Source organism: Euprymna scolopes, chromosome 20 (genome assembly GCF_053919585.1).
Source record: "Euprymna scolopes isolate OS-2025 chromosome 20, ASM5391958v1, whole genome shotgun sequence".
Lineage (NCBI taxonomy): Eukaryota > Metazoa > Mollusca > Cephalopoda > Sepiida > Sepiolidae > Euprymna > Euprymna scolopes.
Window position 1 is genome coordinate 73,768,993 of NC_136501.1, and position 26,763 is coordinate 73,795,755.

The following is a 26,763-nucleotide window of genomic DNA, read 5'->3' on the forward strand; positions in this document are numbered from 1 at the left end:
AGTAGGTTGTTATTTTTAATTTGCTTTAACTGGGATATCAAACTCGCGACACTTCTAGCTCCTCCTTGTCTCGATTCACATTCTTCCTTCACCTCTCGGGCATATCCACCAGATTAGGTACTTCCACTTCTTACAAAGCATTCCTACATTACTCTTCTTTCCCCATCCGTCCATGTTTTTTTTTTGTTTTTTTTGACATTTCCTATTCCAACTCCCTTCGTGTCTTTGGACCCTCTCTGGCCATTCTCACTCTCCCTATATCAAGCCACATCCTCAGAATTTCGAACAGTTGTATGATGACGACAGGACCCACCCTGTTGACCAGTGCGACACCCACCGGACGTGAGACCATCGCAAGATGTTGCAGCCTTATTCACGTCGATATTTTAAATATTTTGATTTGACATTCTCACATAAATGGGGTTAGTGAATTTTATATTACTTGTAGTTTTATCGAGACATCATCTTTAGGAGTGTTCCCCCGAAGGTTGATGATCCCCTCCAGTCCTTTCTCCTCCACTCCCACTGCTATTTTCATTACCACTACCACCAACAACAGTAGAAATAAAATCTACAATGATAATAGTAACACTAATACGGGTAGTAATAATAACAACAGTAACAACAACAATAGCAATACCAGCAAAACAACACCTACAACAACAGCTACAACAATAATAAAAACATACCACATCTACTATCACCACTACTACTACTACTACTACTAATAATAATAATAATAAAAATAGCAGCAATATTAAAGAGCAATAAAGGAGCGGATTTTTCTTCCTCTTAATAATAATAATAATAATAATAATAATAATAATAATATTTCACACTATTGCAATCAAATGCACTACAACGTAATGAGAAGTAATGAAAAATATAATTCACAAATATAATTCTCCCATTACTGAAAACTATAAAGTGCGACTTATTATTTGTTATAAAATTATATCTCTATCCTACTAATAAAAATAACCATGTTTGGATAAAAAGTTTCTTGAACGAGTAATTCTAATTCTATACAAGCTACTGCCTTTAAAATTGACACTTGCACGAATTCGTCGAAAAAGAATACCAGCGAACTTTGAATGTTATTAATCGATTCGTTTTTCGGTCGCGGTTGCAACTAAGCAGCTGACTGAATAACTAGCAGATTCAGTAACATGTGCTTGTATAAAAATGCACGATAGCCACAATTCTTCGCATAAATGTGGCGAATTCTCACGATGATGAAACGCAAAATATTCTGTGTAGCTTAATTGCCATATATATTTTCATAACTTTCTATAAGTTTCTCTCTATATAAATGCGTGTGTGTATGTATGTACAACGCTCCTTGTCAAAGAAATGTACAAATCAGTTATAGATTATTTTTATCATAGGAGATTACACATTCAATTTTATGCGTGATTCCTATATATAGTATTTTTCAAACGACATCTGCACTGAATAGTTAACGTCATTTGCATATTACATTAATGAAAATCTATTTCAAAAATAGCTCGATCTTATTAATTATTTGCTGTAATAGAAGGATTTTAATTATACTATTTATAAATAATATTGAATATTTATTTAATCATTTTATTTTTAATTCGATTTATATTTCATTTAATTTATATTCAGTTATTAATATCTGCAACAGCTGCGTTTAAAGCTATCACTCTCATATTGCACTATGATATTTATTTCCCTTTAAGCTAATACTTCTGGTTTTTGTTTGAAAACAGGGACCACATTTTTATTTGCTGCTGAGTTACACAAATAAGAGGTAATTTTTAAAAAATTGTAATCACTTAATACAGCTGTTGGCACTCGTGTATTTTAGTAACATGTCAGCAACAGAGACGAGTTTGAATGAGAAGCGCCACTTACTGGCTGTTATGTAAACCTCAAATATAAACACGTTTCTCTGATGACGCAAACCTATAAACGCATTTCTCCGATGACGCACAACGATAAACAAGTTTATCCGATAACGCAAAAATATATAATACCGAAATAAATAATACAAAGTATATGAAAATAAGAACGTTTCGCAAAAATACATAATAACGAAAAAAATAACACAAAAAACATGAAAATCAAACATTTATTGTACAAATGTACCTCAGCACGCAGTGTTGTGATTGGCTGATCGCCATGTTACGTCAGACAGCAGGTAAACCTGAGATGTGTTCGTGTTCTGTGGAAAGCCAGACAGAACGCTAGTTTAAATGATAGATAAGTACCAAATCTAATTTTAAAGTATAAAAATGTATCGAAATATGATTTCTACCGGAATTGCCCGGGATTCTATAAATCGTAACCAAGTAAAATTATTTTTTAAAGGGTATTTTAATAAAATGTCATACAATGTTATACAAGAAAATAATTGCGGAATTAGTGGAGGTCGTATCTTTGATAGATTAAGTTTATTAAAAGCCGCGTTGCCATGGAGGAGTAACATTAGTATGTTTTGTTTGGAATTGCTCGAGATTAAAATGCGATATAGCAGGTGTACTCAAACGTAACTTCATTTTTCTTTTTTATATATTCCGGGCAACGGCGAGTAGGCCTACTGGTATTATATATATATATATATATATATATATATATATATATATATATATATATATATATGGAGAGAGAGAGAGAGAGAAACGGGGATAGAGAAATAGAGAGAAAATAGATAAATAGATTTCAGCAAACATTTTTAAATATATCAGAATTGTTTTTGCTTAATTATTTCATTTACTAATGAATTTTTTAAATGATTTTGTAGTAAAATAAAAGAAAAGCAGTGTAGGTTTCATATGTATCACGAATGTTTTCGATTCGTAGACTAATAATCATCAGGTAAAAAAAGCATTGAACAGTGAAACCAGAGCAAATATGTATATTTTTCTAGTATATAAGTTAACGGTGCTAAGTAGATGATTAATGATTAAGCGTATTGAAAATGACCTGAGACCAAAAGAACAGCAAATAAATTATAGAAACGCGACTGATTGCTGAGATAAAACTGTGAAATCCAGAAGGGACGTCCAGAAAGTTTGTTTTCAAGAATCCTGAAATAACACACAGAACGGATTGAACGGATTCTAATCATGATTTATGATCCACCTGACACTGCCTCAGAATTTTACAAGGTCATTGTTTGCAGAATAATAGACGTCGGGAATTTTACTACGGTAGGAACTGCTGATGTGCTGACAATAATATCGTATGAAATCAGCCAGTATCTTAATATGACTTTGTTTGTAGTGAAATAGATTTCATTATATCAAAAGATTTACTAAGGATTGGCAGAATAATTGCCTCACAAATTTCTTTGTCGTTGAATATCTGGAAACATTTTCGCTAAAAATAAATTATCCTCCTTTCGATATGGCTCACAAGTCTGTAATTAATAAGTATATGTATGAATAATATGATATCAATATAAGTTTTTTTTTCTGATTTTGATTAATGATTTTACGAATAATATTTACAGATCATTTATTGATATCTTCATAAAGACACAACAGTTTGTGACAGCATCTCGAATAGCATTACTAATCAAGTGCTTCTGAAAGTTTTCGTTCTCATTTTAATTACATTGCTTTCACAAACACACACGCATATAATATATGCGAATGAAATATATCATGTGTCATAAAATGAAACACTGTAAAGAAAACGTTTAGTCAAGGACCAATTAAAAATATCAAACACAGAATAAAAAATAAAAGATTGAACAGATCCGTCCAGATATAGAAACATCTTTGGAAAAATTAATGATTTAAAAGTAATTGCTAAAAACGTAAAAGATAGAAAGCAAAGCGCGAAACCAAATGTCGGAGCAGGTGTATGCGTTCAAAATACGCATGGTGTGTTAAGAAAGGCCTTAAGAAGGGGCATGGAAAATATTTAGCGATAGATAACAATAGAAATGATTCATATTTGCCGCGGTTGGTGTTGATACTACAGTTAATTGGATTTTCCTGTAAGGTTTGAGAATGATCTTATATTGCTGAAATGTGTTTTGGCAAGATGTTTCCTCTCTACACTTTATAAAAAGATGTGAAGTTTTAGAGAAAACAGTATAGCATTAAAAACACAGACCCCAAATATAATTTAATAAATCAGACGTTCGCATTATTTCTTTAAGAATTAAAAGTGCAATTATATGATAGCGTAATTCTTCTTTTTGAGCTCCCTTTATTGCGGAAAGTTGCATTAATTTTAAAATAAAAAAACACGAATGTTATTCCTTGTATTCAGTCACTTCTCTCTTCCCTTTTTGGCGGTATCACTATCGTCCGTGATAGTGGCGGATGCTGATACATTTAGCTTATGACTAAAATACGAACGCAATCAGTTGTTATTGAATTTGTTCTGTAACATAGTCAAAGATACACTTTCGTGTCGATAGAATATGTATTTCAGGTCTGCTTTTGTGGTGTTCCACGGTAATTACAAAATAATTTTAATCAGTGTCTCGAATCAGGATTTGTAGAGCGGAAAGAAATTCTTTGCAACAGTCAATTACAACGTATGAAATAAGATTTTTAAATGAGTATTTTAAGCAGATGAAGGCTTTATTCCCCTTTCTCCCCCAGCGCTTGTCATGAAAAAATATAGTGCAAAAATAAGCATACGATTTTGTAATCATTCGCATATGTTATAAATTCGGAAGATTGTACTGCTGATTTTGTAATTCCAATCTTCGATTTGTTTTCATTTTATTAGTTGTTGATAATTGTGTTATATTGTTGGGTTTCAGTGTGTATATTCACCGAATGGACATGTTGCTTATGTATGTGAAGAAGGGTTCATTAGAATGTGTGTACATGTTACTAAATGTCTGTGGTTCTTCACTAATTGAACTCGTTCGGAGTCAAGGTTAACATTTTCTTATTGCATAATTAACTCTTTTCTTTAACCCTTCCTTGATTGTTAGTAATATCTCTTTTATTGTGGGTGTGGGGTGTGTTAACATATAACACGTCTACATAAACGTGGTATAACTGGTTCTGCTGCTCAGCCTCTGGAAGATTTTCAGCATTTCTTGGGAAGAAATAATTTTTATAACTGAAAACTTTTCAACAGAGATATCTATACGCTGTGTATTTTTTGTAGTTTATTGACTCCCAGGAATGATATCTAGCATAGACGTGATCGCTGATCTCTCCCTGGGAGGTTAATGCTTATACGGCCTAGTCTAAAATGACCCCCCTTTGAGAGGAGACTCCTTTAAAATCATTTTCTTCCGTTTACGTCCTCAATCCAACTCCAACTATTTTGCAGTCAACTAGAACACGTGATCATATACACGTACTTCCCGGTCAGCTATCAGACACTCTTCCGTGCAATTGGTCGGTCACCGAGTTTAATGTGATTGTGACATGTTTTAACAATATATAAAAACACCTCACACCTTCCCGTTCACCACGCCAATCAGATAGATAGATAGATCGATAGATAAATAGATAAAAAAGATAGATAACTAGATCGCTAAATATGTCGATAATACACATAGATATATAGATAGATTGACAGACAGATAAATAACGAATAATTTCTTGCGTTCTCAACTACATAACAGTTGTACTCAACAATAACGGCCTTTCGATTGTGAAAACGCCATTTCATCCCAATGAAACTATAGTATATTTCTTGACCATGTAATACATATCGATATAAATAATTTTAGGTGAGTTATTATTGTTTATAGTATTTGAATTAATATGACTAATGTGTTTTTTGTATTATTTTAGAGAATAATTTGGATTAAAATTCAAGGAAGATAATCTAAAGTAATTATATTAATGCCACCCCCTTCACTGCCTTATAATATGTGTTCACGTTAAAACGTAGGACGTTAATCAATAGATTATTCCATTTTTACCCTTTTCTCTATTTTTCCCTGTTTGTTATTAATTTCCTTGTTTTTTCCTTACATTTTTATGCATATAATATATAATAATATAGATAGATAATATATAAAAATGTTAACGAAACCCTCATCTCGTTAAATAATTAAAAATAGATATCATCAGAAAATACGTCATTAAAACCATATTTCATCAACACTTTTAAAACTTAAAATGTGTTAATGAGTTTAATTAATCTTTACTCCTATTTTCGTTAGAACTAAATTACGAATAATATCCATTAAGGTTTTTACTTGATTTATTTATTATCATTAATTTTTTGTAAATTAAATGTACACTAAATACGAAACACAAACATGGCAACTTATAGACTGGAGGAAAGTCGAGGGCTGTATCGACCGGAAGGTTGTGCAAATAACGCTCAAGAACACTCGTTAGATTAATCTATATAGGATTAAAATAAATGGTTTGTATATATGGTTGTGAAGAAAGATTTGTGGCTTTTAACTTTTAAATTCAAATGAACCTATATCGGCACAGACCAAAATTAATTTTATAAGCACCATCAGAACACACTTTTGCCTTCGCAAAATAAATGTATTTGTGCCAGTAATGTAAAAATGTCCATCTGGTAGCGATGAAGATGGTAAAGGTGTTTATTTTTGTTATTATCGATTAGATTTTTAAAGTATGTCTCACGCAAGAAATTGTAGAGATGCTTGAAAAGTGGTAGTCGGAAGAATAGCGGTCTGGATAGTACGGAAGCGGAGGCAGAGAATTGTAGTCCAATTAATTCAGCTTCTGCAGGGAAGGTTTAGCAAAGTGCAGCCAGGCATTTTCGTGAAGCAGAATAAAGCCTTCTCTGTTGACTAATACTAAGTGTTGTTGTTGAAGTTTCTGATGCATGGCATCTATTTTTTACAGTGCTTCTCCGTCATAATGGTTTCGCTTGCATTAAAAAAAGGGCAATGAATGAGACCGATCGAAGACCACCAAACATGACCTTCTTTTGGCGCAACTCTGTCTCCGGACAATGTTGTGGATCTTCATCGGCGTGTAACCACTGAGCTAAGCGTCGTCGGTTGTAGTAAACAGCACACTTTTGATCGCAAGTGACAACATAGTCGAGAAACGAGTCGTTCTCGTTGCGTAAAAAAGAGAACATGACACTTAATAACGGAGTTTCCTTTGGGTGTCGTTCAATTCGTCAGACACCCATTTATCAAGTTTTTTGTCTTTCAAACCTCTCGAAAACTGCTGGCAATCGTCGTATATGATTAATTTCTGGAACAGTTGTGCGTGGATTGGTAACACTAAGGCTCTTACTTGGTCGGTGTCTAAATCTGATGACTGCGCAGATCATATTCAAGACTTCGTTGCCACCACGATATATCTTAAACCGCCATTATGCTGTCTGTTCAGTAGTTGTTCCTGGACCAAACGCTTAGTTGATATCGCGAGATGTTACAGAAGCTGTTCAACTTGGCTTGAATAGAAATGAGAAAAGTGTACTTAGTTGCTTCTTTCTATATTGTATTTAACGTTCTGAAAAGAAGACATAATTGATTCAAAACCTTGAGATATGCTCTTTAAAAGTGCACGTAAAGTAAAAGTGATATAAAGTTTTTTTAAATATATTTTTGAATAAAAATTAAAATTCAGAATGAACTTTCTTATAAACCAAATATATATATATATATATATATATATATATATATATATATATATATACTAGCAAAAGTACCCGTCGTTGACTGGGTTCAAAGACAGCTTACAGAAAATGAAATCTGATTCATGAAAGTATGTTAGATTATGAAAAGGAGGAGGTTGTAAAGAGATAGGTTTTGAAACTCAAAACGTTTACCCTAAGCAAAATATGATGAAAGTAAAGATAATTTTCGCGAAAAATATTTTTTATATCAACTTTGTTTCCATTCGTATCTAAGAGTGACCAAGAAAATGGCGTTTCCTAACAAAGAGAAAATGTTATATATATAATAATATAAATATACAAGAAATAAACGTTAGCATAGTCAATAAAAATTACTTTTATGGTAGTAAAGTTCATTGGGTTGTATTTTTAAGTAGTTTGTATCTTTTTTTAATTCACGAACCTGTTTTAAAAAAATCAAAATGCAGCGACTTTGAAATGGAGAGCCCCATTTTCAATTTGAAGGAGGGGCACCTGAACATTCTGTGTTAACAATTTAAGAGAATTCCGTTAACGTAAGGAATATTAATAAACATATTTTAATGTTTTCCGTTATTTTGTGCTTGAGCAATATTCGATTATGGCATGTGTAGTTTATATAAAAATTAATTTAAGTAGTTATCGCCTCAAATTTCGTTTTAATTTCGGTTCGCTGAAATTATTTCAAGTAAAGAGGATTAAACTCTATTTAAAAAAAAAACATGAACTGAACTTTTATTGCTTATGGTAACATTTATTTCTTGTAAATTTATTTTTTCGGGTAGTCGTTTGTTGGCTTTTCTGCTAAACACTTTTACTAAATAAAATCGACGAAATATCGAAAAACAAAGAAACAAAATCAGTTTTGAAAAATAATGAAGCTTTACTTACTTTAGTAAAATAATCCGAAACAGCAAAATGGGATATTAAAAAAGTAAACACGTAATTACTTTAGGTTTTTAAAGCAAAGAATCGATATAAATATGAATAAGAAGAAAATGGCGCACTTTTCAAGCAGAACAGCTTCGTTTCACTTTTACAGTATTGAACGGTGTAGTATTGCCCGTCGGTTTCAGGATTGCACTAGTGTAATGTAAAGAAAGCGCAGAAAAGGTTGAAATCACTTGAATTCCTTCTAGTACACTGACAAAAAAAGGCTTAAACAGATAAATAAATAAAAATAAAAAAGTTTATGTAAATGTTTGTAAAAAGACACGTAATCACGTGAGCAGGATTTTTCCTTCTTTTGACCCGATAACAAGTAACATTCTTATTTTTATTATTTATCTGTTTATCTATTTTCGAAAGAGTGCTACATGCAATTGGAGAAGGAAAAAAACAGAGTTATGCAAAATTTGTGTCGAGAAGTCTAAAGTTCCGACTTTTTTTTTTGGCTTTCATTTTAATAAGAATGTGAATTTATGAGGTGAATTCATTCGATACAATATGATTCAACTAAAAAAAATAAAATAAAATAAGAGCTAACGTGAATTAAGATTAAAGTTAAGGTGTTATTGTGGACCCTCACTCCTTTTAAAAAACCTTGTAAAACTTTGTGACATATTTACATTCTATGGAGGTTAGGCGCGAACGAACACCCAATAATTTTATTATACCATATTTCTTAAAACGGAAACATAATTATCAAAGTATACTTACGCAAATAGATATAAAACGTCTTTGTTAAAGTTTATGACATATTTCCATGGAGTACAAGCGCTAACAAAAACCCCACAATTTTATTATACCATCCCTATTTAAGTTGAAACATACTTATCAAAGTATTCTTATGTACATCTATATCAAAATCCCTTGTAAACGTTTTTTTTTTAATTTTTCCATAGTTTGGGGCCAGCCGCGAAAGCAGACCCCACAATCATTATGAAGCACTGTTCTGCCAGATCAATCATACCCATTCCTGATCCTCGATACATATTCTATCATTATATGTAATCAGTTTTTTTTTTAATAGTCAAGCATATAGGAGCCTATTCGTGACCTAACACACACACACACACGGGCGTTCAGCTTTATATTTTATACTAGCGGGCGTTGCCCGAGTGTTTGTTTCCGGGACAGGGGTGGGAGTTTTAAAAAAAGGTTATGGTAGGTAAGTAGGAAGGATCAAACCCGGAGTCATGAGTAAAAGTAGGAAAATAAAGTGTGAAAAAAAAACATCTGCAGCGTTAACAGTTCGGCCACCAAGAAAAATCCATTCCAGTTGTTTAGGAAAAAAAAAAAAAAAAAAAACGACTACGGTAGGTCGGCGCGAACGTGAAAATATAATGTGAATTGTCCAGCACGCTAACCACTACGACACAGAGCACTGCAGCTTAGTTTAGTGTTTAGTAATAACTTCACATGAAAGAACTACGAAGCCAAACCGGTGTTCTCTTCTCAACTGTTCCTTGTGAACGATCCCCAAACGGTGTTAAGTGGTGGCAGGGGGAGGAGGAATTTATTAGAGAGAAAATATTTTACCACTTCCATTGATCTTAACCGATTTTGGCCGTGACTTCTCAGCAGAAAAAGTATAGAAATCTAAGATTATCGAGGAATTTGAGAAATAATAAGCCTATAACACACCTCAGATATTGTTCTGCCGTTTGTGCATATTATATTTGCATGTAATATCTTGATTTGTAATCCTATTAATGTCAAAATCAGACGGGAAAGAATGAGTTCATTTTATTTATATAGATAGAAGAGAATATATATATATATATATATGTGTATATATATATAATAAAATATATTTTAATACCTACGGACACTAATTGTTCATACTTTTGGAAAACATCAGTGTAGAGGGGTATGATTATAGCCGGGGCTTTATATTAATTACATATTAGAAACCACAGATCCAACCTTAATTGAGAGAAATACAGTGGAAATTGACATTTATATAAAACGTAAATCTCAAGATGACATGAGTGATCTAACGAGTACAACATCATAATCTTCGCATAGAAGCTTTATGACCGACTTTAATTTAAGCATAGTGAGATTAGCAAAAAGCCTCAATTTCTTAAAGGGGTTGACATAATTATATGAGATATAAATATGATACTGTTTAACCTACCCCATTATTTCAGCAGTTATTTAATCATTTAAGAGTTCAGCAAAATTTTATATACTCTGCAGGATGTCTAATAATGTAATTTTATTCCTAATAATTTAATTCCCATAAATCGCCACATGTTATATATTTTTCTCTATCAAAATAAAAAAAAAGTTTTGTTTTTTTATTGACTTTAATCCAATCAACTATTTGAATGATTTAAATGTAACTCTAATTTTATAATTCTCAGAGTCACATCAATCGTTATATACAATTCCCAACCCTTCAACTAAGACTTTCAATTATCCCCCTCTTATATAATCTTCCTTCCTGTTCTCACCTTTGACCGATTTACCTTTCATTGCAAACTGGATGCCGCGCTGAATTCGATATCACTCTTACCTGCACGCTCTACAAAATACCTTACGTTTGGTATTTTCCTCTCTTCCCTTCTCCCTTCTTTTTTATTAAAAAATTTACTGGGAATATATATATATATATATATATATATATATATATATATATATATATATATGTGTGTGTGTATATATATGCATGTATATATATATATATATATATATATATATATATATATATATATATATATATATATATATATATATATATATATATATTAATTTTTTCTAAATACAATTTGAGACTCGAAAATTTGCCAAAGCGTTTTTTTTAAACTTACCTTTCATATTTAAAGTTTCTATTCATATTTATTAATAAATTTACAAATAGCAAATTTAACCTGTTTTAATTCTAATAATCTTGATTTCATCATAGCTATTTATGCTAATTGAAATATTCATTTTGAACAGTTGGAGTATATCTATAAAAGAGGACGTCTTTCTTCGGGGCTTGCACAGCCAATAAAATGAGGCAGAACAAATTTAAAGTGTGGCATTCCTCAACTGATTATTGCTTTTTTTCTGTGGATGCTCCATCGAACAGACTTGGAATTTAGCTTGATTGGGAAATTGTCGACCAATATTGAACATCTTCCAGTATCCCATTCGATTAATGGATTAGTGTACTATTTGGATACCAAAATCTCATATCCTTTTTTGTTTCAACCTTTATTTTATCTCTCTATGCACCTTAAAAAGATTTAATCTTTTATATATTTTCTGTGTAAGTGCTGACTAGCAACATTATATCATACCAGATTTTATATTTTGCTAAGGACTTTGCTCTGAAGGGATTAGCCAACACCGGAAATCCATGAAGTAAGGAAATTACTTAGAGTATTGTATTCTTTGTTCAAATAATGAATTTGTGTATGGAAAATAAAATTGTGTATAAAAAATTAAATGTAAAAAACTGTAAATTTTTAATTCGCTCTATCTAGTAGATTGAGCAATTTTATTTGATGTAGAATGTTTTATATAAAATATTACTGCCTTAAAAACAAGTTGTAATACTTTATTTCACAAGGTTCATTAATCTGTAACCTTATTGATCTTATTAATCAGATATATAGGTGTATGTGTGTGCGTGTGAGGAAATTTTCAATCTACATACTCAATAAATTTTGGAGTTACAGACTTAAAGCTTGATATGGTTTTCAGACATATCAAAACTTTTTAAATGGTTTTCATTCAGAAAAAAAAGATTCTAGGGGTTAAAATTGAAAAATTATTACGGATTATCAGATTTTTTCTGTTTTTAACTGTTTACTGAACGCGCATGCGCAGTTGTGAAATATGACAGCATCTGTATCAATAAATATGTATGTAAAAACTGTTTCAAGATTGTGTTAAGCGAGTCTAATAGTTATCGTTCTTGATTCACTGTCTTAAAGTATGGGTTTCGATCTCAGCTTATGTTTCTGTTGCTTTCTCTTCTTTTTTTTACTTCATTTTTTAAAAGGATTTAAACGATACGTTTAATATCTACGGTGTTTCTGTCCATAATTTATAAGAAATATGTAGCAATTAAAATATAATATTTATGCTTATTAGTCGCCAGGGCAATTCCAGATTGCCTGTTAGTATATATATATATATATATATATATATATATATATATATATATATATATATATATATATATATATATATATATATATTCATGTTTGTGTGTGTTTATACATATTTTTCATCATGTAATTTAACGGAGCTTACTAAATGAGTATTAATTAAGAGAAGTATAAATTACCTGAAAGTGAAACTGCCTTGCCATTAAAACGACCAAATACCCAAATAAATATGCACATTTTTGCAATTATTCATCTGTGTTGTAAATTTATCTTGGGTTTCCATAGATAGTAACTGTGTTTTAAGCAACAGCAACATATTGCAAAGGCAACTGTGGAATTACAACAGAACATGCGTTTATTTCTCTTGAACCATTGTTTACAAGTTCCAAGAAGCTAGGATATGTGATAAATATGATTATTTTTACTCTACTGATAAAAATATGTTCTTTAATTGTTTACAGGTTCCGACTTGTTACAGAGTTAACCATTTACAACACATCGATTCCCTCAATCACAAAGGATCTACAATCTCTTAAACAGACAGACACGAGGGTAATCCTTCTCTACGCCACTCGGTGAGTATAAATATTAATGTAACGTTTAATAAAAGCACCACATGAGAAAAATATTGTTTGACTTCAGATTTTATTTTTTCATTGTATCCCAGAAAAATCATTCATTCTAAATGGTTTACGAAATACGATTTATTTTTTTGCAAAATCAAGTTTCCATAAATAATTCGTGAAAAGAAAACAACAAATATATCATTAATGTCTAACAAAAGCAATTTGGCTTCGATTTTTTGACAAATTATTAAAACTACGGATTTCTTATCATGTTAAGAAATAAAAGTTTTTTATGAGGTCGCTTTTGAACAATTAAAAATGATTCATTTCTTAACTTGTATTGTCACTATGCCACCAAGCATTACGATTCCAATAGTAAAATATTTGCTGAAATAATTTGAGAACCATATTTTCTTTTCTTCACGCGAGTATTCAGTTACGTAAGCTCAATTTTCGAGTTGTAAGTTTAGCAATATTTTGGACTTCATTTAATTAATGAAAATTTAGTCATTAAACCGAAGTTTCAAGAAAATATACACGATTAAACCCGGTTCTCTAACTTCCAACGTAGACCCCTACTGCCATGTCTCCTTCTCCAACATCATGGGTCTACGTTCTAACCTTCCAAGGTTGAAACCCAATTACAGGAGACTAAACCAGACCTTTTATTTTTAAGAGAAACTGGCATTGGACAGGCTATTTCCGTAGATGAGTTCACAATTAAAGGATACTCTAACTTAACTTCTAAATCTGACCCTCATATGTGCCTATATTAAAGATTGCTTTCCATGTGATAGAGTCATCTCCAGAGAAGATCCTAACTTACCCTAAATGTGCTTCCGTGTTGCATTAGCTGACAGTAATGCATTTATATTTACTCTCTATCACCCCCACAACAGCGGAGTTACTATGTATAAAAGGATATCTGAGAAAATTGACAAAGTCCTATCTGCTTATCCTTCAGCTAACATTCACGTATGTGGAGACTTCAATGTTCACAACGTCGAATGGTTGACCCACTCAAACAAGACCGATGATGAGGGGGAGGTTCTGTCATGATTTCTCCATTGCTTATGACCTCACTCAGATTGGTCACGAACCCACCCGTGTGCTCAACAATGACGGCCAGTATGCGAGTCTACTAAACTTTTTTCTCATAACTTGCCCTGAACTATGTTCAGTTTCTGTTCTGTCTCCTTTTGGATCTTCCGACCACTCTGTTTTATCAAGTAAGATATAAATGAAATGTAATAAGTCTTCAGACGTACCTCTCCATCGACAGTATATCGATACACTAAGGCTGACTGGGATAGCTTCCGTACATTTATATCGGATCTACCTCTGTATTCCATGTTTAAAAAGGATGTATCCTCTATATTATCAGACCTGACGGAATGGTTAATTGTAGGTATAGACCGTTTCATATCCTCGAAAAAGTTCCAGCAAAAACCTAACAGCCAGCCGTGGTTCTCTCCAGAATGTGCTGCTGTCATTGCGCACAGAAATCACTTTTTCCACTGCTTCCAACAGATGTATGGAAACTAAAGCCGCTTTCAGGACTGCCAGCAACCAATGTAAGAAAGTGATAAAGAACGCAAGAGTTGTATGCTCAGTCCGTCAAGTCCAAAGGAGCTGGGCAGCGGATTGATTCCCACCAGTTTTGGCAAATAGCAAACAGAATCCTGAATAAAAGTGTGTGCTCTATTCCAACTATCATCAATGGACCTGAGGTAATCTCGTCAGCATCAGACAAAGCCAAACTCTTTGCCAAGAACTTTGCAGCTAATTCTACTCTTTGCGACCAAGGTCGCCAACCCCCAATATTTCCTCCTGTATCAAAAAACACGCTATGTGATATACATATATATGTAAGTGATTTTGCCAAGCTAATCAGTAATTCCAGTAAAGCAACCGGCCCTGACGGTGCTCCAATTATAGTACTCAAAAAACTTCAACCAGAACTAACGTCCATACTTACAAAACTGTTTAAACGTTGTCTTAAGGAGAATAGATTCCCATCATCCTGGAAAATCTCATCAGTATGCCCTGTATTTAAGAATTCTGGTGATCGCTCATCCCCCTCTCAATACAGGCCAATAAGTTTCCTGTCCGTCATAAGTAAGTTGCTGGAATCTGTGTTAAATACAGAAGTAATCAACCATCTCAACAAAAATAACCTTCTTAGTGACACTCAATATGGTTTCCGTTCTGCTAGATCTACAGCAGATGTGCTTACAGTTATATCTCATAGGGTTAGCAAATCTCTTGACAGAGGCAACATTTCTAGAGCAATTGCTCTTGACATATCAAAGGCCTTTGATAGGGTATGGCATAAAGGTTTACTTCACAAGATCTCTAGCTATGGTGTAGCTGGAAATGACTTCTCAATTATTAAATCATTTCTTTCTGACAGGTTCATAAGAGTAGTAGTTGAGTGGTAAAAATCAGAAGCTCACAGTATAAATGCTGGAGTCCCTGAGGTGTCCATCCTGGGCCCAACTCTTTTTCTGATCCACATTAATAATCTTCCAAATCACATTTTTACAGCATTTGTAGACATTTATGTTGATGACACTACCATTTATGGTAGCACATCTAAGACAGTAAACGACCAAGTTCTCTCCGATTCACTCTCCTCTGATCTTGAGCACGTGGTACAATGGGGAAAGAAGTGGCTGGTTACTTTTAATGCATCAAAAACCAGGCTTCTCTCTTTACATTATCAACATTCTGATCCACATCTGCCATCAATTGAAATGAATGGTTCTCATCTTCAGGAGGCCTCAAGTTTTGACAAGCTTCTGGGCTTGACCGTTACTCCTGATCTTAAATGGAACACGTACATCAAATCTGTTGCCAAGGCCGCTGGAAAAATAGTGGGATCTTTCTATCGATCCAGTAAATATCTCACTGTTGATGCAATTCTCTATCTATATAAGAGGCACATGTTGCCACATCTGGACAGGAGCTTCTAGAAAGGTATTGTCCTTCCTTGATAGAGTTCAAAATAGACTTCGTAGTCTCGTAGATGTCCTTTTCTCTTCACTCCAACCTCTATCTCACAGAAGAGATGTTGCGAGTTTGTCTCTGATGTATCGTTATTTTCAGGAAAGTGTTCTACTGAGCTTCAGTCTATGGTCCCCCCTCGCCAAACTTTCACAAGAAACACTCGTCTAGTTGAAAACACTATCAATAATTCCCCCCACTCTTTATCTGTGCCTAAATCTAAACGTAGATTCCATGAACAAAACTTCTTTCTTAGAACTGCACACCTATGGAATTGTCTTCCGTATTCCTGCTTTCCGGCTGACTACAATATGGTTGTCTTCAAGTCTAACGTAAACAAGTTCTTGATGAGCCGTTCCATATAAGTTAACAAATTTACCGAATTTTCATTACTAATGATTATTATATTGTCCAATTTCTACTGTCTACCATTTAACCCTTATCCTACAATGGCCTCTTGGCCTTGATGATGTGGTGATGCCTGTGTAAAAAGAAGTTAAGTACTGCATAAAAATGAGTCTGATATTAAGCGGTTAGCTTCGTGAAATTCGCTACCTTTGCGTCGCTAAGTATTTTAAAATAAAATGGGTGTTACATCTCTTTTGAACATTCGGCTTTCACATTCAGCAGGATGTATCACACTGGTTGAAGCAAATATTTACATCATTGATGGGTGAGGGATATTCCGACTGTTCCTTGGGCGCTTTTTGTAATTTTTGATATGGAAAATTATATAGTTTTTTTTATCATATCATTATCATAAAAGACGTGAATAGACAGAAATGACTCATATTGTGTAAGTTATAGACTTATTTTAAATCTGTCACCAAGGAGTACGTCTTTTTCGATCGAAACAACCGTATATGAGTAATATTAATAAACTGGAATAACATAATTTCTACATAGGCAATGAGTGAGTGGCGTGTTTCACCATGCATGAATTATGTGGTTTAAAGAATCGCCAAGAGGCGGTTAGTACTCGACGTCATAGAGACTAATATTAAAAAAATATTTTGTTAGACAAAAATATAACACGTTGCTAATTTACAGTTGTTTCTGAGATCTGTTGTATATCAAGTTGTGTAAGATTTAACATCAAACACGTTGTTGACTTCAATACGGCCATGCAAGAAAGATCCAGTGGTGAGCACGTTGTTTTAATCTTCATCTCAATTTTTCTAATTCTTCAGATATTTAAGCTGCACATTGTTCTTATTGTGTCATGCTGCGACAGACGGGGCGAGAAAAGAAGAGACTTAGGAAAAGTGAGTTGAAAATGAAATAGAGAGAAAGAGAGAGTGGAGACCACATATTAAAATGTTGGCAGCCTTTATGTCGCATATTTTATTCACTTGTAGTCATTACATTTGATTAGTCCGTCTAATTCTAGCTTCCGCGGTAGAACTGTCTTCAAATCTATCACTTATATAAACAATCTAGTCTCACTTATATTTTTGTATGAAGACTATTTAGTGTTTATATTAGCCCACGTATCACTTGTGAGAGTTGACTCTGAATAATAACCGCTCACAACAATAGCTATCTGACTATCAATTTCAGTTTAATGTTTACCAAAAATATCTTGTCGCATAACGTAATATAAGTTGTTTACTTCTGAAGTAAAAAGAACACAAAGAAATTCCTTTTAAATAAGACATATTTATCGTTTTTATTCACTCTCTAATTCTCATCTTGGTATTTTTCCAACGTTTTGGGAAAGCAACATGTGCCCGTAGATATAGTATCGTTTCGCAATAGAAAAATACAAATCAGTTCGAAGTGGCAGGTTTTGGTAAGATCTAATTATAGAATAAAATAAAATTTGAATTGATTATATCCTGTTATATTTGATGTAACTAAGCCAATTTATATCATGGAATCAAATAATGAGTTTAGCTCTGATTTGCGAATAGGTTCTTGAGTTAAATAACAATATGTTCGAGTTCCAAAAATCGCCTAAAAAGATCAGAAACAACATCAGTTAAAATGTTTTAAAAATAATTAACAAAATGAGAATAGTAGTACGAATGTTTTAAAATAATCACAATTATAAATCCATATCTCAAAAATGACGAAACAGTTATTCTTTGCCCGTCTAAACGCATTGCATATAGTTTCATGTCTATCTAATTGTATGCGTATATACCTTATACATGGATGCATGGAAAATAATAGGGTTGAATGTAACTTTACAGTTTAAACAGGCTACCATTCTATGAAATGCATACATGTGATATTTTAATCACTGCACAAATAAAAAAAGCTATCGATACGATTCTTAGGGAGCTTGTTCAAATAGTCATATTAATAAAGCACGGCTTAGCGTCGTGTATGTTAGCAAAATATTTTAAGTTGAATCATTTTTGAGTAAAATAGCCGAGTTGCCGTATTAGTTACATATGTACATTTTGCTAACTGATTTCTTTCTTTGTCTCAGTGATAGCCGGACCTATCGCTATACTTAACCCAAAACATGTCAATGAAACTTATATTAAGTAGAATACTTATTGCTATTATTATTTTTTAATGAAAATTAATCAATGCATTGTAGATTCCTTATTGCAACTCCTGTAACCCTCGCTTCTCCTACTTTGTTATTCAGTCCACATTTATTATTAGTGATTTTTCTGACAAGGGAGAAAAATCTGTATTTTAGCTTGGCTGCATTTTTACGTGAGAAGTCGCCTGAGATGTCAGAAATGTTCTATTTCTATGTATATCCTGGCAGTCATCTCACTAATAAAGGCGATGGAATAAACGTTTATTCTTCCGAGTTGCAATACGCACACCACTGCGTTTATATTTGCCCTCTATCGCCATTACAACAGCGGAGTTACAATCGTTAAGATCATATCAGAGAAAATTGGCCATATCTTGTCTGCTCATCCTACAGCTAATATTCAGTCTGCAGAGACTTCAATGTTCACATTGTGGAATGGTTAGCCCACCTAAATAGAGCTTTTCCTCATCATCTGTCTATCACGATTACTCCATTGATATGGCCTAACTGAGATTGTTCACGAGCCCACCATTTTGCCCGATACTGACAGTCAGTATGCAAGTCTCCTAGACTTTTATCTCACAACTAGCTATGTTCCACTTCTCTTGTGTCTCCACTGGAATCTTCCGACCACTCGGTTGTATCAGTTAAGATAAACACGAAATGTAATAAGTCCGCCGATATATTTCTCCATCGTACAGTATATAGATATTCTATGGCTGACTGGGATAGCTTCCGTACTCTTTTATCAAACCTATATTTGCGTTCCATGTTTAAAAAGAACGCCCCTCTCTAGTATCAAACCTGATGGAATGGTTAATTGTAAGTATAGATTGCTTCATACCCTCCAAAATGTCTCAGCATAAACATAACAGCCAGCCATGGTTTTCTTCAGAATATGATGATGTCATTGCGCACAGAAATCACATTTTCCATTTCTTATAATGTAATAGATGTACTGAGATTAAAGCCAATTTCAGGACTGCCAGCACACACTGTAAAAAGTAATAAAGAGAGAGTTGTATGCTTAGCCTTTCAAGTCCAACGTAGTTGCGCAGCGGTTTGGTTTTTACCAGTTTTAGTAAATAACAACCAGTGTCTTTATCGCAACCATCATCAATGGACCTGAGCTTCGGACAAAGTCAAACACTTGCCAAGAACATTTCGGCTAATGCCAATCCCTCGTATATCCTCCTGTATCTGAAAACACGTTATGTGACATACAAATATCTATTCGTGATGTTTCCAAGCTAATCAAAAACTTTGATTCTAGCTAAGCAACTGGATTTGATAGCATTCCAATAATAGTGCTGAAGAGGCTTCAAGCAGAACTCCCATGCTTACAAAGCTGTGTAAACATTGTCTTAAGGAGAATTGCATCCCAACACATGGAAAACTGCATCAGTATATTCCGTCTTTAAGAAATCAGGCGATTGGTCATCTCCCTATCAGTACAAACCAATAAATCTGTGCGTCATCAGTAAGTTGCTGAAATTTGTGTCAAATAGAGAAGTAGTCAACCACCTCACCAGAAATAACTTCCTTAGTGACATGCAATATGTTTTCCTTCTGTTAGATCTACAGCATATGTGCTAACCGTTCTATTTCATAGGATTAGCGAATCTCTCGACAGAAGCTTTTCTTGGACGATTGCTCTTGACATATCACGATCCTTTCACAAAAAAACATCCGTCTAGCTGAAACACTATCATTTTTCTAAGAACTGCACCGGTGCGGAATTCTCTTCCGTTTCCCTGCTTTCCAACTGACTGCAGTATGGTCGTCTTGAAGTCTAACGTAAACAAATTCTTGAGGAGTTGTTCCCTTAAGTAATCCAATTCACCAAATTTCCACTACTAACAATTACTACGATATTTTCCCATTAACTACTATACAGTCATTATCATTGAGTGACCTTCCGACCTTGATAAATGTGACCCATTTGTAAAAAAAAAGTTTCAAACTAGGAATAAATCGTCCGTAATATTCTTTAATAGAATGTTAATTTTTGTCCCCCTAGAGGAAAGTTGGCATGGCGTCAGATTATATTAAACATTTCGCCCTTTCTGAAAATAAAACAGTTTGTATTGATGATAAGGTAGAGCAATTTGTATTCCTCAATATGTGCGCCTCAGGCGATCTGAAATAAACTTATCTTACATATATAAATAGAGGGTAATCTTTGAGAATATTGATGCATATGAGCGAATAGAACACCACTACACTCCGATCCAAATCCGAAGACATTTATCCTGAAGTGATCTTTCTGTAAAAGTATTCATCTCCTTTATTGACGCTCTGGCGCCATGAGCACTGTTTCGTGATTCGAACCATAAAATGCTTATATGCATTTATTGTGCAAAACTTTATGTACATTTATAAGCAAAGTGTACTTAAGATGTAGAAATAAAAACGATTTCCCGGGGATAATTCTAATTTGGCAGTAGTACATCGGGCAAATCGCAATAAACCACTCCCCCATACTAAACGAATTAGCATCAATTTAATCTAAATAAAGCCTTTTGTAAGCAGAAAACCTTAAATAGAAATTGTTATCATATAAGAATGAACTAATCATAAAATTTCCTATGTATGCGAAGTTCTTTTGTACAAAGAATTGTGTTTTGGATTTTTTTTTTTTTCTTCGTAAAACTCATCATTTTCCTGAAGGGAAATATTTCCCATAACCAACGTTTTACTAAAATCCATTTTGTTTATCAATATTTTCAATTATACTGTTTGGAAAAAACACTATATTTTCATCATAATTGTTTAGAATTTCGTTACAAAACTTAGGTTCCATCTTGTTTTTCTCCTCTTTTACTTCCTTAAACCTTCTCAGAATATTGAAATTGTGTTGCTGTTATTATTTTTGCAAATGTTTGTGCAGTAATAAAACACAAAACGAAAAATATAATAAATTTGTAAAAAATTCACCTCTTGGAAGCTGTGATATTTTTAGTGTTTCGAGAAGAAAAAGAAGGGGGGCGTCATCTGGAAAGATCGCTGCACCCCAAGGGCGTAAATATGCAAATATCCTGCCGGTTGAAGCAGATGTATTTATAGAAATTGGAAGAGGTGTGTAAAGAAACAGAAGAATAAAGTATCTGTATGCAGACAAAGCGATTCTTTTTACCCGCCAAGAAAATTGAGTCGATAAAAAGCGCACTCGCAAAAGGATTCAAAGATCAAAAAAAAAAAAAAAATTGTAAAAATAAAGATCAGCTTCCGTTTATTGAAAAAAAAAACATGTTTTTTTTTTATAGAATTCTGATTGTGAAATATGCAAAATTATTTGGATCTAATTCACCTTTGTGAAAACGCTATTTCTAGCAAACAGTGAGCCATACTACGTATCATAAAGAGGCTTCGAATAAAGAGCTGCGTTTAACAATGAGAATAATATTTGAAGTATAAACGACCAATATATATATATATATATATATATATATATATATATATATACATATATATATATTAGTGATGGGAGGATTTAAAAAAACAAAATTGATTTTTCTAGGTGCTCGTTTCCTACCTAGCTTTGAAAGTTTTTAGTTGTTTTACTTAATTTAAGGAGCTTATTTAGTTAAAGAAGAAAATAAGTAATATCGAGTGTTACTTTTGAAAAAAAAATGTCGGACATGAGAGGATCACAACTTAGAATCTTGATAATTGCCCAAAAATAGAAAATTAAAGAAAATACTGAGGTAGATATAGTTTTAAAGCAAGCCCCCCCCATTAAATTTGTATATTTTTAGGTAATGTCCATGATTACTGTTGGAAAAAGTCAAACTACCATAAGTGGATACGGCTGGTTATGTTACATAACCGAACGGAAGACACGAAAACCCAAACCATATATTTATTTAAAATTATTACTTTGTTTTTTTTTAACACATTTTGTGTTATTACGAAAAAAAAAAAACACTTCTGGTATTAAAACAAATATTTTATTTAGAAAATTAATTTAGTTTTAACGCTTTTGTGTCTACGAAACAATAAAAGACACTTCTGCAGTATGCGAACGGTAACCACCTTTTCTTGGTGCATTTCATTAAACTGTCACTAGGTGGCGCTTCTCAATAAAAACATTTAAATTATTAATTTGTTCTTGACCCTTAAAATTTGCTTTAATTAAACAAAAATGTTTCATTTAAATTATTTATTTGTTAAAAAAAAGCTATTTTACTTTATAAAAAATCAATGTTTCTTTCATTACAAAATTATTTTATTAAAATAACATTGTCTTACGCAGACTTTTAAATGAATGTTTTTACAATTATATTGATACATTTTTATACAATGAATGTTTTGTTTTTCAAATATTTTCTGTTCGAAAAAAAAACTTGTTTATTACTTATTCGCCGCGTTATTTGACCAAGAAAAATTGGAGTTATCGCACCCAAACTTTAGCCGCATACTGCTAAAGTGTCCCTAAAAGACTTTTAAACAAAGAACTGTTTTATATTATCTTTTGTCTTCTAATATATAAAAGGCAAAATATGTATGTGTGTGTTTCTATGTCTGCCAAAAACTTCTGACAGACGCGTCGGAACCTGATCAAATGGGTATTGTTTTCAAGATCCATCGTTTGGACGACAAATATCACAAATTGGCCAAAAACATTAATTCTTTCGCCGCTATGTGGGCAGTTTTTAAAAGGGGGGTCGTTTTTTTGCGTCGCCAGTTTTCCAAATCACCATCGCCTTTCGATTGACTAGACTTAATTTCGATGTTCACGACTTCCAGGTTGCGCGATGGAGACATCGGCTAAGACGTTAGTTCTTTTTTCCCTCCTTCGCTTTACGGGTTCGAGCCTGCCTGCCTACTACAACATTTTTTAACACTTCTCTCCACCCAGGCTGGCTACTGTTGTTTTGATTTTTGGGTAAATCTTTACGACGTGCCCCAGCGTATTATAAACACCCCAACCTCCCCATGTTAAGAACGGCTTTCAGAATACCCCCCAACCTCGAAAGCCGTTCAGAACATGGTGAGGTTGGCGTGGCTGTTTACTCCGAAAGCCTTTTTTAGCATGGGATGGTTGGAGGTGTTTATACTATGCTGGGGCAGGTCGTAAAATATATTGATTTTTTACCCAACACACCCGAGTACCCCCGCTAGTCAAATAATAAAACAAGTATTTTATTCAAAATATTTGATTTTCTTTTAACATTAACATAATTTAATAAATTATTTTATATTATAATTTAATATTTGGTAATATAAGAAGTGTTTTCTTTTTTGTTTCGTAATAACACAAGAATTGTTAGGTGTGTATTACTGCACATAAAAACTACACAAAATAATGTTAAAAAACCCACCGAATATATGTCAGCCTATGTTAATGTAACATATATTGAGCGAGTTTCTAACAGAATTTTTCTAATTTATTTATTATTTTTAACTCCTTTTCCCAAACTTACTGTGCCAAAGAGAGGGTCAGGGGCCATTTTTAACTTTCCAATACATCGTTAATTACTATATGCTTTTCGAGCTGAATAAACATGTTACATTAAATAAAAACACTAATAACATATACAGTTATGTAGAAAACTAACTTATCTTGACTTGATAACATTTATTTGTTATATAGTTGTATTTTGACAACCTTGTCGAATCTATGTGTACAGTAATACAACCCCGAATTGCTTAAACAAAACTAATTCTTCTGAATAAAATATTTGCTTTCTTTGATAATAATAAGTTTTTTCTTTCTTTTTTTGTTTCATAATAATACAAAAAGTGTTACACTTAAAAGTTTTTTTTTTAATAAATATATGGTTTCGTTTTTTGTGTCTTGACTCCCTGACTCCGTGATTAAGTTTATTTTTTAAGAAACAAGAGTAAACAAGTGCCAATAATTTAAAATAAATTTTATAGGGGTGCGTAGTCGCCTTTAAAAACTATCTCCTTCAAGAACGGTTATATTTATTTATTCAATATCGGACCAGTTTTCTTCCTAGCAAAAATGGGCGAGTTTTCTTGGCACCAAAATATATATTATGAAACTCATAAATAAATCAACAAACAAGACGTTTTTTCGACTTCTATTTTATGCTATCATCGAAACTCCCAAGATGCGATCCTCTAACGTCAGACAGTTTTTCTTGTTCTCAAGTAACACTCGAACCTACTTGTTTTTTGAACTGAATGAACACTTTAAAATAAGTTAAATCACTGGAAACTTAGCAAACTAGGGAGAAAACGAACACTTAAAAAACCGATTTTATCTTTTTTTTAATAACACTAAACAAGTAAAAATATATATTTTTTAAAAATATTATGGACTGTGTACTCTCTTTTATAAACAATATCTCTTGCAAGAACGGTCATGAAATGTGTCGATATTTATTTAATAATAGGCCAATGTTCCTACCTGGCAAACATGGACGAGTTTTCCGTGAACTAGTTTTCCATATACGTCTTTTTCGTGAACAAGTTTTCAGGCACCGTAATAACACTCGCAACTAAGTAATTGCCATCCAAAATGAGTATCTACTTTTAGGTGATTATGTGTGACTGTACATTCTAAAAATAACTTGACATACGAAATAAAAAAAAACGAAAATTAAAAATTTAGAATTTGAACTGGGGGATCAGTTTTTTCTATAAATTTAATTTTTTATCACTGCCCCAAGTCTGACTAGTATAATCACACTTAATCATTTTAAAAAGTTGATTATAACCCCCCCCCCAAAAAAAAAATGCACAGAAAACTGCCATAAAGCACTAGAATAGCTCAAGAAAGTCGGGTCATCTCTTACGTTAAATTCATGTAAAACTCTAAATTCTAAAAGCATTCATGTTTTTCTTCCTCGAAAAGTTTTTCGGGGTGTTAATACGTTATCGCACTTTTGCTTATAGGGATTTGTTGAAGACTTCCATATACTACTACTACTACTACAACAATAATAATGTGTTATATAATTAAATAATAATCTTACCCTTTATATTTACATGAAAATATAAGGTTAAATATGAGAAAAACATTTCAGTAAAATATATTTACGATTATTTTTTTAAAAATACGCACTTACATTTTCAGTCCCCATCTGTGTATTTGCGTCTGTCTTATGTGGAAATAATATAAACTTAACTAATAAAATTGCTTCAATTATAATCATGAATCGTTTATTACTCGATTTAGTGTATGGCCTTTATCAGTATCTTGAAAATTGATTTCATGACAAGTTCAGATTATTAACACACAAGAGATGCCAACATCAAAGAAACGGCGGTGCCCAAATGTGTCTAGCGTATGAGTGTGAAAAAATTGAGGTCTTCTAATTCATTTTTTTTTAATTTTTGTCAGGTTTCTCAATGACGGGCAAAAGCGAAAATCATTATTTTTTTCTTTTTTGGCATCAGTAAAATAAATTTACATCATTTTTATATTAGTATCATGAATATGGTTCATCCCATGTCAAATCGACAAGGAGTGAAACCATGTCCGACACGGAATTTTTAAAAATTTGCTACACTTATAGATCTCCATGAAAGGAATTGATTGGCACCTGCTACACATCTCAAGGTCAAGGGATTTCTGAGATATAACCTTGATCTTTTTAAAAAATGTGAATTTTTATGGAAAAGTTACCAAATTTAAAAGACGATATCTCTGTTATTTATGGGCCTACAAAGTTCATTGATATATCAATCTAAAGATAGACCTTGACCTTAGCTAAGGCTGTCTTAGAACGGATAAGACACAAAAATTCAAGATTGAAATTTTGCCAGGCACCATATACATGTAACTTATATTTTCATGTAAATGTAGAATTAAAGTAGACATTTTACTATATATAACAACTTAATACTACTACTACTATTATTATTATTATTATTATTATTATTATTATTATTATTATTATAATAATAATATCTTTTTTTCAAATCAATTTTCAGCAAAATTCTCCTAAACAAAAGTGGTATTCTACATTTTTTGGTATTCGTTGAGCATTAAGTTCAACGGAAACCCAGCTATTTGTTTATTAGTCGCTCCTTTTCAAAGGTTAACGCATGCGCTGATAACATTTTTTAAAAATTGATTTACTTATATCGGCTTAACTTTTTGAATGAATATTAA

General features: G+C 32.6%; 1 protein-coding gene across 1 annotated transcript in view; it reads left to right on the top strand.

Moving 5' to 3' along the window:
- Positions 1 to 26,763, top strand: part of LOC145241463 (glutamate receptor ionotropic, NMDA 2B-like) — an 849,005-nt gene that overhangs the window by 520,458 nt on the left and 301,784 nt on the right. The window contains exon 4 of the mRNA XM_080104443.1: positions 13,064 to 13,177. Within this exon, the coding sequence (XP_079960569.1) occupies positions 13,064 to 13,177 (114 nt within the window). The remainder of the gene's footprint in view (positions 1 to 13,063; positions 13,178 to 26,763) is intronic.